The following is a 15,199-nucleotide window of genomic DNA, read 5'->3' as shown; positions in this document are numbered from 1 at the left end:
ATCTTATTCATCTATATCCTTTACAGTGTTTACTTAGCACAGTGCTTTGCACGCTGCAGCTGCTCAATAAGATGCTTATTGAACTGACTCTTGTCAGTGTCTCTGTGTTTTTATTTTGAAGCATAACAGCAGGAAAGATGAAGCAATGAAATAAGTCTTTGTAGTTTATGAGAAGTAACGCCACGGCTCAGTGGTCATGATTTACAAACATGGCCACGTCACAGTTATATTACAGAGAGTTGTGTCCTGAGAAACTAACAAAATAACATCAAGTCTAAGAAACAAGAAAAGTTATTCTTTCTGTTGTTGTTCTTGTACATTTTTTTCTCTTTAGAGGTTTATGTTCTATTGACTCTAAGTGAATAATCAGTAAAATCACTATCGATATATATCTAAGTAATTTTGCCAAAGGATATCACATTCTCAGTTTCTCTCTCTTACTACCTGATGATATTATGTATTTGAAATTGTTTCCAAACTGGTACCAAAAACCTAGAGAACGTAATGTTTGGGATAATTCTGGAAACACTAGGCACTCAGAAACCCCATGAACCAAGCTTTTCAAATTTAAATCCCTGCCCTTTGCAGTGTCGACTGCTCAAATGGGCAGAGGCTCTTTTAGCAAAATGATTAAGTCAAGTATATTGCATACTGACTTCTGGCTTTTCTCAATGTTTTGAATCTGCTAAATAGAAAGAGCAGCGGAGAGCTGTTATATAACTTCACCGATCATGATGGTGAGACACTTGGATGTGACATGCTCTACCTTAGTAGTTGAGTTAACTTCATCACTATGATCACAAACTGTTATTGTATCATGTAGTAACTCCAGAAACACTGAGGAAGGGTCTACATTCTGTTCACCAGTGTTCAGGCTCTAGTGACATAAATATGTGGTTTCTGCTTTTGACAAGGGCTAGTGCAGGCACAAGGTGAAGAGAAAAATGCAGTGGGGTGCTATGAATAAGGAAGGAATGTTCTAGTTGAGTCCAACAATGTGTAGGTTTCTGTTAGATGAACAAGAGCAGAAAGGGTGATCCAAGGTAAGGGAAAATGAGGAAGAAAAGATGGAGTAATGACTTAGAGTTATTCCTCCGGCTAGAGGTTTGGGCAATGCTGGGGTGGGCAGGGGATGGGGCAGGGTGAATCTAAAGGAATTCTGGAGAGCTAGTGGGAAGAATGAAGAGCCCCCTGTACCATGAGACAGGCAAAAGGGATATGCTGAAAGGTTTTCATCAGGAAATAACATGACTCATTCTGTGTCTTTAAAAAAAAAATCCCTAGGGTGATAGTAAGGAGAATGAGCTGAAGAAGAGTAAGATGATTGTTGATGAGATTAGGAAAAAATTAGTAATAACTTTGGTGAACAATGAGACGTGCCTGAATTTAGTCAGTGAGCATGGAGATGGTAAGATGGAGATCCCCTGGCAATATCTACATAATCTTTAATTAGCAGCTGGTAGATGTAAACTTGTGTTTTTGAATGGGGAGCTGGAGTAGATGTTACTATAGATGTCAGAGATGAGAGAAAGAGATCAGTCTAGAATGATGAGTCCCTGATTTCTGTCTTGATAGCAATAAGATGAAATTTGCTGAAAAATATGGGGAAATATAAGGATATGGGGAGAAAGATGATCAGATTTTGTCCCAAATGGCCAATGCTGTGTTTATAGGGTCTGTGGAATACCTACATAGAGATGTTTCATAGGTAGCCATGTGGGTTGGAAGCTCAGGAAACAAATCTGGGCCAGGTACAAATATTCAGTGGTCATGATGATGGTAGAAGATGCCAAGAAGCATATGAGTTTGTCATCGAGAAAAAAAAAAAAAGGTCTAGAAGCTTATTATTTGGTTAATTGACTGAATTATTCAAATTGATTGCAGCCTTGAGAATTTAATGCATCATTTCTCTACAATACCCTATAATATAAACGCTACATAATCCATAGTTTTTCCCATCTCCATCCCATCAACTGTGGTCATGGGCACCTATTTCTCCTGCAAGACCTTAGGAGTGAGGACTTGAGCATCTGAAAACGTAGTTCTCTGAGAGGTAACTATAAACTACACGAAAAAAGCGGAAGCAGTAGATGTGTCTGCCTGAACATGCACAGAAAAGATTTGAACTCGGTATACATAAGAAAGGAGGGAAAACATAGTGACTTTATTACTATTAAACAATTACAAAATAGGTCTAAAATGGTCACTACAAGAAACCTCGAAAAAAATATGAGGAACTGTCATTATGTTGTATCCCACAGTCATAATGATTTGATGTGATCACTGTCAAAAGCGTTTCCAATATTTTGGAAAACAAAAAATAAATTTTAAACCTAAACTGCCAAATTAAAGCATCACCCTGTAAAAAAAAATGGCACAAAACCAAATATTAAGAGTATCATTAACAAAAAGGAACTAACATTAACTCAGAGGTTCTCACTTGAATTTGGGGGTGCTACTTAAAAAGAATCCAGTACCTGGGGCCCCACCCCAGGCAAGTACATTACAAGCAAGGGTGGTGAAATTGGGGCCTCAGTACTATTTCTAGTGATCCCCAGGTTTCTCTCCTGTGCGGCCAGAGTTTAGAAACCTTGTACCTGGTACACAGGCAGAAGAAGAGAAAGGAAAAGAAACTAGCCCGACATGGCAGAGGAGACCTTAGAAGCCATAGCTGCACTTATGATGACTATCAGAAGCTCATGGGAAGAACCCAAAACGTTCTATTGAGCTATGCACCCTGCTGACCAAACATTCATTAAAACGGTGTACACAGCTTTCACTTGTGATTATTGTCAGGGAAAAGGACTCAAGAGAAAAGCAACACATACAATGAAAGGGAAAGAAAAATGCAACCTATATTACAAAATAATTAAGTATAGAACTTTGGACTCCATTAAGTCCAAAAGAAAACATCAAGCCATAATTCAACAACTATTTTTAAAATCATAAAACAATCTTCTGGTGTCATATGGGTGCAGGTTATATTAGCTATATTCAGAAACACTATTTGACAATATTTCTCCATAGATATTTCACACAGTACTAACAATGATTAAATGTAAGTATACGTTTCTTTAAAGAAACAAAATTCAGACTTGTAAGAAACTTCTCAGATTATAAATTTACCCACTGAATAATATTTTTAGATGACTTTTTTGTGGGTTTCTTGAAATAGGGCTTCACAACCAATTACAGCACAAACCATATGTACCCACTCTTCTTCCTTCTTTGCCAGCTAGGAGACTAAACATTCTTTGACATTTGCAGCTCTGTTGTTAGCACCAGCCAATACATTTACTGCGGTATAAACCCAGAGGTCGGCAAAGGAAATCAATCTCTCTTTCAGGGCACCTCACGGGTTCAAAATGCTGTTCAGGGATTAAAATGTATTGGCATTTTCACTTAAGAATTTTGTCCAACCTGTACTTAGTTAACGGAGAATAGAACAGCCTGTCATCAAACAGTCCCACATCACTTTGTACCTTTCCTGGCACATCTCCCCCTTAGTGATAGAGTTTATTGTATTGTGTTTTTTTTACCATCTGCCGTTGTAATGTAATATAATATAATCAAAGTTCACTTGCGATTCTCCCAGTTCCCAATGACACCTGGACTTAGTCAGTGTTCTAAAATATTAATTTAATAAACGAATAAATAAAAGAGTAAATGACTGCATGAATAAACCAAGCACCTCACTGTCATGTTATTTTGTTGGTTACCACATGGATCAAGTTAGCACATCTCTTGTTTGTTTGCTCACTCATTCTTTAACTCAGTTTTAACTGAAAACTTTCCACGTGTTCAGCATGGTGCTCAACAGTCAAAAGGAATAGCCCCTGTTCTCTGGAAGCGAAGAGCTCAGCAAGAAAAAGTGAACATAAGCAGTTCTAGGGCTCTAAGTGCACTAGCACACGTCTTGATGCATGTTAGTGTGTTAGACATACTGCGTTAGACACATCCGTTTAGTTGAAAAATAAACACTAAACTGATATTAACATGAAGTACCAATGCCACTGATAAGCAGAGATTAAGAGCATTTCAAGGCGACTCCCATTATCTCTATTTGGCTGCCACAAGGTTGAGAGGAGTGTCACACGGAGCAGTCTAGAAGGGGATGGAGCTATGGGATGACTGACCCATCGAAAACAGGTGGGGCTGTGGGCACAAGATAACTCTGAGTTGTGCAAGCGTGGCCTCAGAGAAGGCTTGTAGGAGCTCTGGGTTCTTGAGAAACTTGTCCAAAAAGTAGAGGAAATAGTCAATAATATGAGAGGAAACCAAAGAAATGAGGTAGCCTGAGGCTACGTTAGTAAAAAAATTTAAATTTTGGTTAAATCTTTGACCTACCTTTAGTATGATATTCTTGGATGCTCTTAGAGGTACTCACTCCATTGAAGGAGGATATTGGACTTTTTAAACATTAACATTAAGTCAAGTTCTTTTTCTTAACCCAACAACGAGAGGGGAAAAGCCCCTTTTCTGAATGAACATGTAAGAAACTGGAATATACATACTCATCCTTGTCCACCTTTTCTCGGAGCTTCTTTAGTTGTTTATTTTGACCGAACTTCAAGTTTTGAATTATGTTCTCAAAGTATTCATCTTCCTTGTAGTTCAACTATATTACATAAAAGGTTTTGGGAAAAATAGTCAAAATTTTTGCTGAAACAACATAGGGGATATTTTCTTAAATGCTATCAGTTAATAAAGTTAACAGGGAGCATTAAAACTTACCAAAGAAGGATTTAATTCCATTTACCCTAGTTCTATATAACAGGTCACTGTCGCTCTAACTGAATCACTACTTTAGTCTATTCTTCTGTAGCTAATCAAAAGAAGCTGAGGAAACCAAGGCAGACAATTAAGTCACTTGCCCAAGTTAGTGAATGGTGGAGCTGGGATTTGAACCCAAGAAGCTTCCTCTGGGTCTATGCTCTCAGCCATCAGACTCCTGCCACAAAGGGCCCCAGGACTCCTGCTGCTGGCAGCTCATTTACATGAAATAGTCAAGCTTTTCTACAAATGTAAAGAGAGAAGAGGACACTGTGGCTTGCAAACCACGACGTTAGGCCAGTAATCGATGGATTACGAATGAATCACTGACATCTCCAGTTCTGGGCAAGGATCACCTTGTTGTCACCAGGGTCTCAAGTAGTTGCAGGGACCACGAGATGAGCAACAGGATCCTCAGCTGGGTCTGAAATCAATAGTGTAGTGACTTCAATCAATTCTGTTCTCTTTTCATTGTCACATTACCAGAGGGGAATAAAACCGTTTCTGGTTTTCAAATGGTAGGTTTTTGTTTTATTTTTCAAATACAGAGGCAAAACCTGGTTTTTATCCAGGGAGGAAAAATCGGAAAGTGGAGGGGAACTGAAGATGTGACTTTTCAGGCCTGTCCCACAGGAGATAAGGAGCCTGGGTGCCGCCTGTTGCTCATCCCTTTGATGTCTACCCCTTGATGCTCTTTAAAGGCCACCAGATTTTCCCACTACTGCTCAGTGGAACATAAGGAGACAAGATCACAAAAACCAAATATGAACCAGGCTAATGAAACAAAAGGCTAAACCTAAAACACAAGTTCTGGCTTCAGTGGAAAAGGCTTTATATAACAAGACCTTTGGCCTTGGGCTACTTCACATAATTTCGGGCACCCCACAGCTGCAGATGACATCACCACCAGCCCCAGGTATCATTAGCACAGTGTTCATGGAGACTTACCTCAAGGTATTCATTATTCAGTTTGTTCTCATTTGAAATAATGTCATCAGGATAGCCAATTCGTTCTCTAATTGCTAAGGCCTATGAAATTAAAATATTGAATATAAGGATAATTATACAGCTTTCAAATGCAAACAGTGTAACTTGCCCATGACTGGAGTTTGAATAACTTAGTCCCTATTGTTTACAAAAATTGCATCTGACAGTACTTTAAAAAAAATTTTTTAATGTTTTATTTCTGAGAGAGACAGAAAGGGGGGGGAGGGACAGCATGAGCAGGGGAGGGTCAGAAAGAGAGGGAGACAAAGAATGAGAAGCAGGCTCCAGGCTCTGAGCTAGCTGTCAGCACAGACCCTGGCACGGGGCTGGAACCCAAGAACTGTGAGATCATGACCTGAGCCGAAGTCGGTCGCTTAACCGACTGAGCCACTCAGGCACCCCTTGACAGTACTTAAATAGAGATTTTTGCAATGGTTTCTCCCTGGGGTTCAAAATAAACAAAAAACAGTTCTGAAATTTAGCTTCTAATACCCTATTCTCATAGGCTCCAGCTTTCCTAAGAAAACCAAAATGAAAACTGACAAGTCATTGTTCCACATGTATTATTCTTCTACAGAATTTTTCTCTGAAAGGCTTTTTCTTTCATTTTATAGGAGGGATAAGTAATAGTGCTTCCATTCTAGCAGCTTAAAATTGTCTTTCCACTTCACTGATTTGGCTGAGAAAACAGATAAGGGCTTATAAGTTTAGTGCTAATATTCTTTCTGAATACAGAGTCCTGGAGTTGGTATGTTCTCTTTCGGTCTCCAAAGCCAATGTACCTATCTTCTCACAGTTAAATGAATGGCAATATTTAAATAAGTAGAAAACAGCGCCTTCCTTGTTATACTATCTCATGTTTACCACTTGCTTCCTACCCTTGCTAATGTTTCTTTGTATTATTTTAAAATTGTTTACTTATTTTTCATTATTACTACTTGCAATATCTTTCCATTTTTTATTTCTCTCATTTTTTCACAGATGTTTGACTTTTGATTCTATCATATTACATTGCCCTTAAATATTTTAATTATGCGGGGCGCCTGGGGGGTTCAGTTGGTTGAACTCTTGGTTTCGGCTCAGGTCATGATCTCACAATTCGTTGAGTCTGAGCGCCGCTTCGGGCTCTGTGCTGATGCTGTGGAGACTGCTTGGTATCTTCTCTCTTGCTTCTTCTGTCCCTCGCCTGCCCACTCTCTCTCTCTTTCAAAATAAATAAATAAAAATGTAAGAAAAATAATTTAACCATGCTACAAATCTGTTTCTTAAGCACAGGATTTCCGCATTGGATCAGAAAGGATATGCGTCAATAAGTCTGTTAGGCCAAGCCCATTTTCTTTTAGGCTTCCACACCACTCCCCATTACCATCAGCCTCTTCTCAGAGGTTTTTTATTTTCTAGAAGACACATCCCTAAAGGTGTCCTAAGGGACACAAACTCTACATAAAAAGGATTTATTGTCAAATACTTTGGGTAAATACTGTGAGAAAAACATTAAGCAGGCTTCTTTACTGCAGCTTAAAATGAGGTAATTGTTAAGTGCCCAACTGTAAGCATAAGGAATTAATTTGTCTATTTACTCATTCAATATATTCAAGCATCTATGATGAGCCAGGTACTTTGTAAGGGGCTGAGAATACAATGCTAGGAAAAAAAATTCTCCCCCCAGAGAGCTTACCATAAAGATCAGTGACAGGCAATATAATGAGTATCAGGCCTGGTGCCTTAAAATCATCCCCTAGCACGTAACCTAGTCTAGGGTGGGATCAGGGAAGCCTTCCCACGGGAAAGGTTCCCTAAATTCTTTGACCGTGGGAGTTTTCTTCATAGAACTACTTTTGTGGGTCCAGTGGCTTGTGATACAGCCTTGGGACATGATAACCTAGCACAGTCCAGTTGTGCTACATCAAATAGACTCAGGTCACAGATAGCTAGAACATGAAAGGAGTAGATCCAGCCTGAATTTCTGAGGACTTAGTCCATCATAAAAGACATATACCTTGGTGCCTAAATTCTAGGCCTACCTTATCCCCAGCTTTGGGAGAACTGAGTAAGATAAGCCTTCCACATGATATAATCCTGGAAGGAACTAGACTGCAGCTTTTTTTCTTATGATATTAGGTTCATAAACTCTTTCTGCGTCAGTTTGAAAAATGGTCTGTTCTTCTTGTCACCTCAACTACAGAGGAATTATCACGTTGCATATGAATTTTGCTCCCAAAGCATATAGAATTTCTACCTGGCATATTCCTTCTAGCTTTATATAGTTATCAAGACAAATGATCATAGTAAGGTTAAGCCTAAGATTTCCTTAGGTGTCTGACACCGTTGTTCTTTTAAAAAAATTTTTGTTTAGCATTTATTCATTTTTTGAGAGAGACAGAGCATGAATGGGGAAGGGGCCGAGAGAGAGAGGGAGACACAGAATCTGAAACAGGCTCCAGGCTCTAGGCTGTCAGTACAGAGCCCGACGAGGGGCTTGAACCCATGAACCGTGAGATCATGACCTGAACCAAAGTCAGACACTTAACTGAATGAGCCACCCAGGCGCCCTGACACCTTTATTCCTATGCAAGATATGAGAAGTCCCAGCAACAGGTGCACAATGAGGGTAGATAGAAATAGTTATAAAAAGGCTCCTTCAACATCCCTTTAACTGTAGATCACCATGTAATACTCAAATAATGCATCACGTTACATTTATTTGACAGAAATTTAGTACTTTTCTCCTTAGGTCATAAAAAAGTCTAAGTAAGCCATGTTTTTAAAAATTGAGCTGGACAGCATCCCTCCTCATCAGGGAAATACAAATCAAAACCACACTGAGATACCACCTCACGTCAGTCAGAGTGGCTAAAATGAGCAAATCAGGAGACTCTAGATGCTGGCGAGGATGTGGAGAAATGGGCACACTCCTACACTGTTGGTGGGAACGTAAACTGGTACAGCCCCTCTGGAAAACAGTGTGGAGGTTCCTCAAAAAATTAACAACAGAACTCCCCTATGACCCAGCAATAGCAGTGCCAGGAATTTACCCAAGGGATACAGAAATGCTGATGCATAGGAGCACATGGACCCCAATGTTCATAGCAGCACTCTCAACAATAGCTAAAACATGGAAAGAGCCTAAGTGTCCATCAATGGACGAATGGATCAAGAAGATGTGGTTTATCTATACCATGGAATACTACATGGCAATGAGAAACAATGAAATCTGGCCATGTGTAGCAACATGGATGGACCTTGAGGGTGTTATGCTGAGTGAAATAAGTCAGGCAGAGAAGGACAAATACCATATGTTTGCACGTATAGGAGGATTAAGAGGAACTTAACGGAGGACTGTCGGGGGGAAGAAGGGGAAAAATAGTTGGGGAGAGGGGAGGGAAGCAAACCATGAGAGACTCTTGAATGCTGAGAACAAACTGAGGACTGTTGGGGGTAGGGGATGGGGGGTAATGGGCATGGAGGAGGGCACTTGTGGGGATGAGCACTGGGTGTTATATGGAAACCAACTTGACAATAAACTATTTAAAAAATAACAATAAATAAAAATAAAAATTGAGCTGGAAATCTGCATTAAACATTAAGGGATATTTTTAGGTTTTAGTGGAGTCCCCTTGCATATGTTTTATGAAAAGAGGAGAAATATGAACCACTGATAGTATCTTTCAGTTCTTTACTTGTTCATCTAAGATTTTTCCTTTTGTTTCCTGAAAATTCCTTTAAAAAAAGGAAAATGAGACATCTTTCAAAAGTTTGAACTGAACATGGAGAGCAGGAGTTGCTTGCACTGGGATAAGAAAAGGTGAAAAATCATAGAAACAAATCTTTATCCATGAAAACTGTTCCTGGAAACATGACACCTTGAAGGAGCTTGCTTTAATTTTATGCAATCCTTGAACATCTTTCTTCTGAACTTCCTTAATAGTTGATCTTGTAAAGCAACTGTTAACTAAGAGTTAGCTTTGTGTCTCTTTTTACCTTTTCCTCAGCTTTCTTTTTTGTTTCAGCATCCATCCAAGTGAGGTCATCTAAAGTCTGAATAAAAACCTCCCGGATCTGTGTAATCAAATCTTCAACCTAAAATGAAAGGAACAGAAGACAAATTTAGGCCACAAATTAATTTTTTGTACAAATTTTAACAAACAGGGCTTTGAGATGTCTTTATGCAACTCAATAATATGTTAATACATGTAAATTTATAGACAAACTGTAACCTAAACAAATGGATATATGTGGATAATTATGTTTTCAAAGGAATCTTGCTACTATCAACCCTAATGATGAAATAGGATTTACATGTGCATTAATGAAGAAATCATCTTTAGAACATAATGGTTTCAGGGCGCCTGGGTGGCTCAATGGGTTAAGCGGCTGACTTCGGGTCAGGTCATGATCTCACCATTCGTGAGTTCGAGCCCCACATCAAGCTCTGTGCTGACAGCTTGAATTCTATGTCTCCCTCTCTGTCTGTCATTCCCCCACCCATGCTCTATCTCTCTCTTAAAAATAAACATTAAAAAAAAGAACGTAATGGTTTCCTTTATCATAAAAGAACACATAAAATAGTAGCTGTCATCACTGTTAGTAGTTCAATTAAACATGAAGTAGCATTTTGATAGTTTCTTTCACTTAGTCTTTAAGTTCCATTGTCTTCATTTCAATAACAATGAAATAGTTTCTTTCAATCTTTAGGTTCCATGGTCTTCATTACAATAACAATGAAAAATGGAGTACTTTTTAAAATACTTCAAATAAACCCTAAAATCTTACTTTCAAAGTTTTTCAGAAAACACTAATTCTTGGCCAATCTTGCTAATAGGAGAATTTACAATTAACTGTATCAGCAGAACATGTGACTAAGTACTCTGAATACATTGCTTTGGGAAGGGGAATGATTGATTTTGGACTGGACAACATTAAAATCAGGAACATAAGTAGACCCTTTGGGGGAAGGAGGAGGAGATTCGTTGAGAAACCACAAATTGTGATACAGAGATGCCCAGCCACTTAATAAACTTTAGCCCAATTATGAGCTATTATAATTGCCCACCGATGGAAACAATGAACTGATATAAGAGTATTGTGCTGAAAACATTACCACATGTTTACTCTCTCCAGCAAATGCGGCTTCCACGTACAGCCTTCCCACAGCATTTTCCATATTCCCATTGACATAGTTTGCACAACGTCTCCACGTTGCTGTTTCTGATGTTGTGCCATAAAGGGCCTAAGGGCGAGAGAAAGGAAATGGCATCTGACCAGGAGAAGATGGCCAGAGCAAGGCAGAACACATATTTCACAGGGACTCTGTTCTTCATGTCCCCTAAATTCGTGCAAACATTCACTGCTTCTCCTCACAAAGCATGTTGTCCTTGCCCAAGAAAAAATGTAATCCAACTGGACTGTTTACTTACAAATAATCTGAAAAAAAGGTATATTTTCAGTAGCATGTTCCATTGGAACCTTTGCTGTTACAGGTGAATACCCTTCTAGACAGCTTTAGAAAACAACAACAAAATGGCCCCTTTCCCACCAAAACAAACAAAACCCAAAAAAAACACACAAAAAAACAAAACAAAAAAAAATCCAGTTATGACTGCATAGGCATAAACATGAAGTAATGTTCAATTTATGTAACAAGGGAGACATCTGGTATACAAGAGAACACATTCCGTTTTTTTAATATTTTTGCTGAACTTCCAGTACTTAGAAGAACTGTATGTAGATAAATTTAAGTACTAACGAGGGGATTCACTGAGGTAAGGGAAATTGAGCAAAACACCATTTTTACAGGCTTTAATTGAAAAAATTTGTTTACATTTTCTTTCAAAGGGTAAATGCTAGAAATGTCAAATAAACAGTTATTTCCTTTCCATAATACCAATCAATATATTTGCCAGAGTTTCTCCTTCCTCAATCCCTCCTGCCCTCTCCCCCTCACCACGGCACTAATAGGATGATTGTTTAAAAAATGCAGGTTCAGCCTAGTAAAAGGCCTTAAGGTTGTCCTTAAGTGGACAGGTAGGTGTACTCTCAGTGGATTGTCCACATCAATGTAGTTCACCTGTCTGTATGTCTAGTGTGCTACGGGCACCTGAAAATGAAGTTAATTGAGATAGTCACCCTTGCAATTATGTTCAACACAACAAAAAAACCAAGCCAGTATTCTCTCACGAACCGCTCAAAGAACCAAATGCATCTCCTTCCAGGACAATTCAATCAAAGTGCCAGAGTAGACAATCATTAGATGGCAAAGCCCATGAAAGCTGGCTTTCCTAAGCAACACCACCAAAATATGGGCGAAATAACCAACATTTTGACTCCTCACAAAGTTTACCACATTCTAGCAGTGTACATGGCAAGCCTTCATAACCATGTATCTCTTTATGCTTTAAGTCTTAAGAAAAGAGAGATTTTTTCTTCACCTTGCGGAAAGCATTTCTGGACTCCTTGTAGGTTCGGCTGAGGCTGCTTACAAGATCCATTATGAATCGCCAGGACATTAAATTTTGAAGATCTCTGTATAAAAAAACCCACCACCCAGCAACAGAAAAGATGAGGCTGCAAAGCTTCTAAAGAGTGATATTAAATGTAAATTTTGAGGACACAGGCACTCTGATATACCTACCTGGCAGAATATTTGGGAAGAATGAGCTTAAGTTTGGTTAAATATTCTGGAGCATAAACAACCACATCTTCCTCATTGGGAATATTAATATTCACAGTTGACATGATTTCATTTGTGAAATTTGACCAGCTGAATGGCTGGAAAAAAAGCAGGCATAAAACATTCAGTCATTTTGTATTTCTCTTTTAGGTTCTAAGACTCAATTACAGTTATAGAGTCAGACATGGTTAGATTATCATTTGCATCACTATGGAATTACCACAATGGCCGGTTTGATATTTGTGTGGGATTTTTCCTCCATTGTTTCAATCAGTTCCTGAATAGAAATTAGTTCTGTAGCATGATTATTTAGATAGCAACATTCAACCAACCATTGAAGAGCAAAAGCAAATCCCCTAAGCATAGAGAATATACAGACAGAAATTAAGTTCGATGTCATCTTCTTGGTCAAACTTATATTAAACAAAAAAAAAAAAGAAAAAGAAATTTAGCTTTAAAAAAATGAAGCTTCCTATGTTTACACAAAAATTTAAATGGATATAAAGTGTTTATCTTTTAAAAGTGGATATTGAACAATCCATTCAAACACAGTGATACATCTCAGTGGAGATTCTGCTATAAATGAAAGCATATTATTGCCATAGCAGAGGTACAGAAATGTCATATATACAACACAAATGGTCCAAAGAAGCCAAACAACACATCTGAAACTATCAATACTGGGTCTATAGGCATACAATGTTTACACTTTGGAGCTACTAAGAGATGAAATCTGATCCAATATTCTCTAAATGGGAATTGTGGTTATTCAACCACCAATAAATAGAAGAAAAAAACACAGATGTGGAGATTATGCAAATATTGCTGAAATACCACATTTCAGTGTTTGTGAAGTTTATACACTTGGAAGTACATAAATATACAGATCACTTATTAAGTATGAGGTGCTATATACTTTTCTTGATTTTCTTTGGTGGTTCGGACCATTCTTTCAAAACATATTTATTAAACCCTTAACACTTATTATACTAAACAGATTTAAGTGAGAAATTCCTAATAATAGGTCATGCCTTTACAAAGTATTCCCCCTCCCTTTTTTAATTGTAATTAGCGCCAAAGAGAATTCTATCACTAAACATGATGGTTTATAGATTTTCCCATGGATCTTGCTTCTTTTCCCAATCATGTGTATGAACTTACACACAAGGATACATGCATAGTCCCCAAAAGAGATTATTATGTACTAGCTAATGAATTACATCTGTTTGTAAATGGAATCTATGAGACAGATTTTTCTTATTTCTTGTGTTTTATTTCTCCACTATTACTTGGAAAATCTCAACAGATGGCCTTGATGAGAATATGGCAAGTTCAATAAATAAGTTACCCTTTATAGGGTTAAAAAGAAATTCAGTGACTTTATTATTTGGCTGAACAAGTCCAATGGCTATATAGTTGTCTTTCAAAAGGATTTTCTGGTTTAATGTTTTACAAACCCTTTGCTACAACAGTTTCTAATATCATTGCATATCTGCCTTGAAAGGAATTTTACCTTTGAAATTCACTCTAGATATTATACAATGATTTCATATAATTTTTTTCCAGTCTTGTCATGAAGTCAAATGGTTGGTGTCCTCTAAATTCATTTCGAAATTCAATTTATTTCAAAAAAATAAATAAACACCAAACTTTAACCAACTATATTACAATGTTATAATTTTAGAAATGGCACAGTAACAGAGGCCATAAAACTTAGTACTTACCTTCTGATCGATCTCTAGTGAAAAGTTATTTTGGAGCTGGGCTAATGTCATTTTGTTATAAAGAAGCATTGGATCATTTCGATCTTCAGATTTAGTTGTAGCCTATGGATTTAATTTTTGATCATTGTTTTAGAACTAAGCATACTTAGGAAAATATCACTCTGTATGAGGGAAAAAGAAATATGGGATAGGTACAACATAATTCAAGCTGTATTTTGTATACTTGTTTTATGATTAAAATAGATTGATATTAAAAAAAGTGAAATTTAAGAGATTTTTAAGTATATTTAGTAATAATCGTCACTATTTGGCTGCTGCGTCGAATATAAAATTTTTCAAATATCTTTTTATACTTTGACAACCGATGAACCACACAGATAGTGTCTGCAGGCCTTTTTCTTTCTAAAGGTGATGGCCAGCACAATTGTCGCCGTGGTTGTTTTATAGAACTTTCTCAAATACAATCTTGTCCAATGCATCTCTCAAATACTCTCTCCTACCTCCTCATTGCCACCATCCAGTGTCACAGGTAAAATCCAGACAGGAAAAACAAAAACATACCCCAAACCATAATGACTTCTGCAAGAATTTAAAACAATTAAGAGAGAAAATTCCTAGTACACAGCACAGTCATCTGGGGAGAGAGCCAGCACCATCTATATTTGTGACTCTTATCCCTCCTAATTAGTTTAGTACTCTATACTCAACAGCATCCAGTTTTATTTACTTGTTTATTTATTTTTCACTGAATCAAAAGAAAAAACTGCAGTAACAACTCCTCAACTAGTGGTTGAAATAAGAAAAATTAGTTTTAAGTGAGGAGAGACAAAAGGTAGAAGTTTAATATGGGAATTATTTCTCAGTGACAATGACTTCAATTTCCCCTTTAGGTACTTATTTATTCACTCCTTAAAAAATTATTTATTAAACATGTCCTGAATGCAATAATAAGCTGGATTCTGTTAGAGATACACACGTGATTCAAAGGAGACTAAGACTTCACCCCAACCTGAGTTTAAGAGAGGAGGAAAAACAAAGACACGAA

At 37.6% G+C, this 15,199-nt stretch overlaps 1 protein-coding gene across 1 annotated transcript in view; it reads right to left on the bottom strand.

The window, feature by feature from the left end:
• Nucleotides 1–15,199, bottom strand: part of MME (membrane metalloendopeptidase) — a 96,121-nt gene that overhangs the window by 33,227 nt on the left and 47,695 nt on the right. Inside the window, exons 9-15 of the mRNA XM_077750092.1 lie at nt 14,155–14,256; nt 12,392–12,528; nt 12,189–12,282; nt 10,862–10,990; nt 9,742–9,840; nt 5,722–5,802; nt 4,515–4,618 (exon numbers count right to left, since the gene is read on the bottom strand). Of these exons, the coding sequence (XP_077606218.1) occupies nt 4,515–4,618; nt 5,722–5,802; nt 9,742–9,840; nt 10,862–10,990; nt 12,189–12,282; nt 12,392–12,528; nt 14,155–14,256 (746 nt within the window). The remainder of the gene's footprint in view (nt 1–4,514; nt 4,619–5,721; nt 5,803–9,741; nt 9,841–10,861; nt 10,991–12,188; nt 12,283–12,391; nt 12,529–14,154; nt 14,257–15,199) is intronic.

This window comes from Crocuta crocuta, unplaced genomic scaffold (genome assembly GCF_008692635.1).
Source record: "Crocuta crocuta isolate KB4526 unplaced genomic scaffold, BGI_CrCroc_1.0 scaffold19, whole genome shotgun sequence".
Lineage (NCBI taxonomy): Eukaryota > Metazoa > Chordata > Mammalia > Carnivora > Hyaenidae > Crocuta > Crocuta crocuta.
Note: the sequence above shows the minus strand (reverse complement) of the source record. Positions and strands in the feature narration are given on the sequence as shown.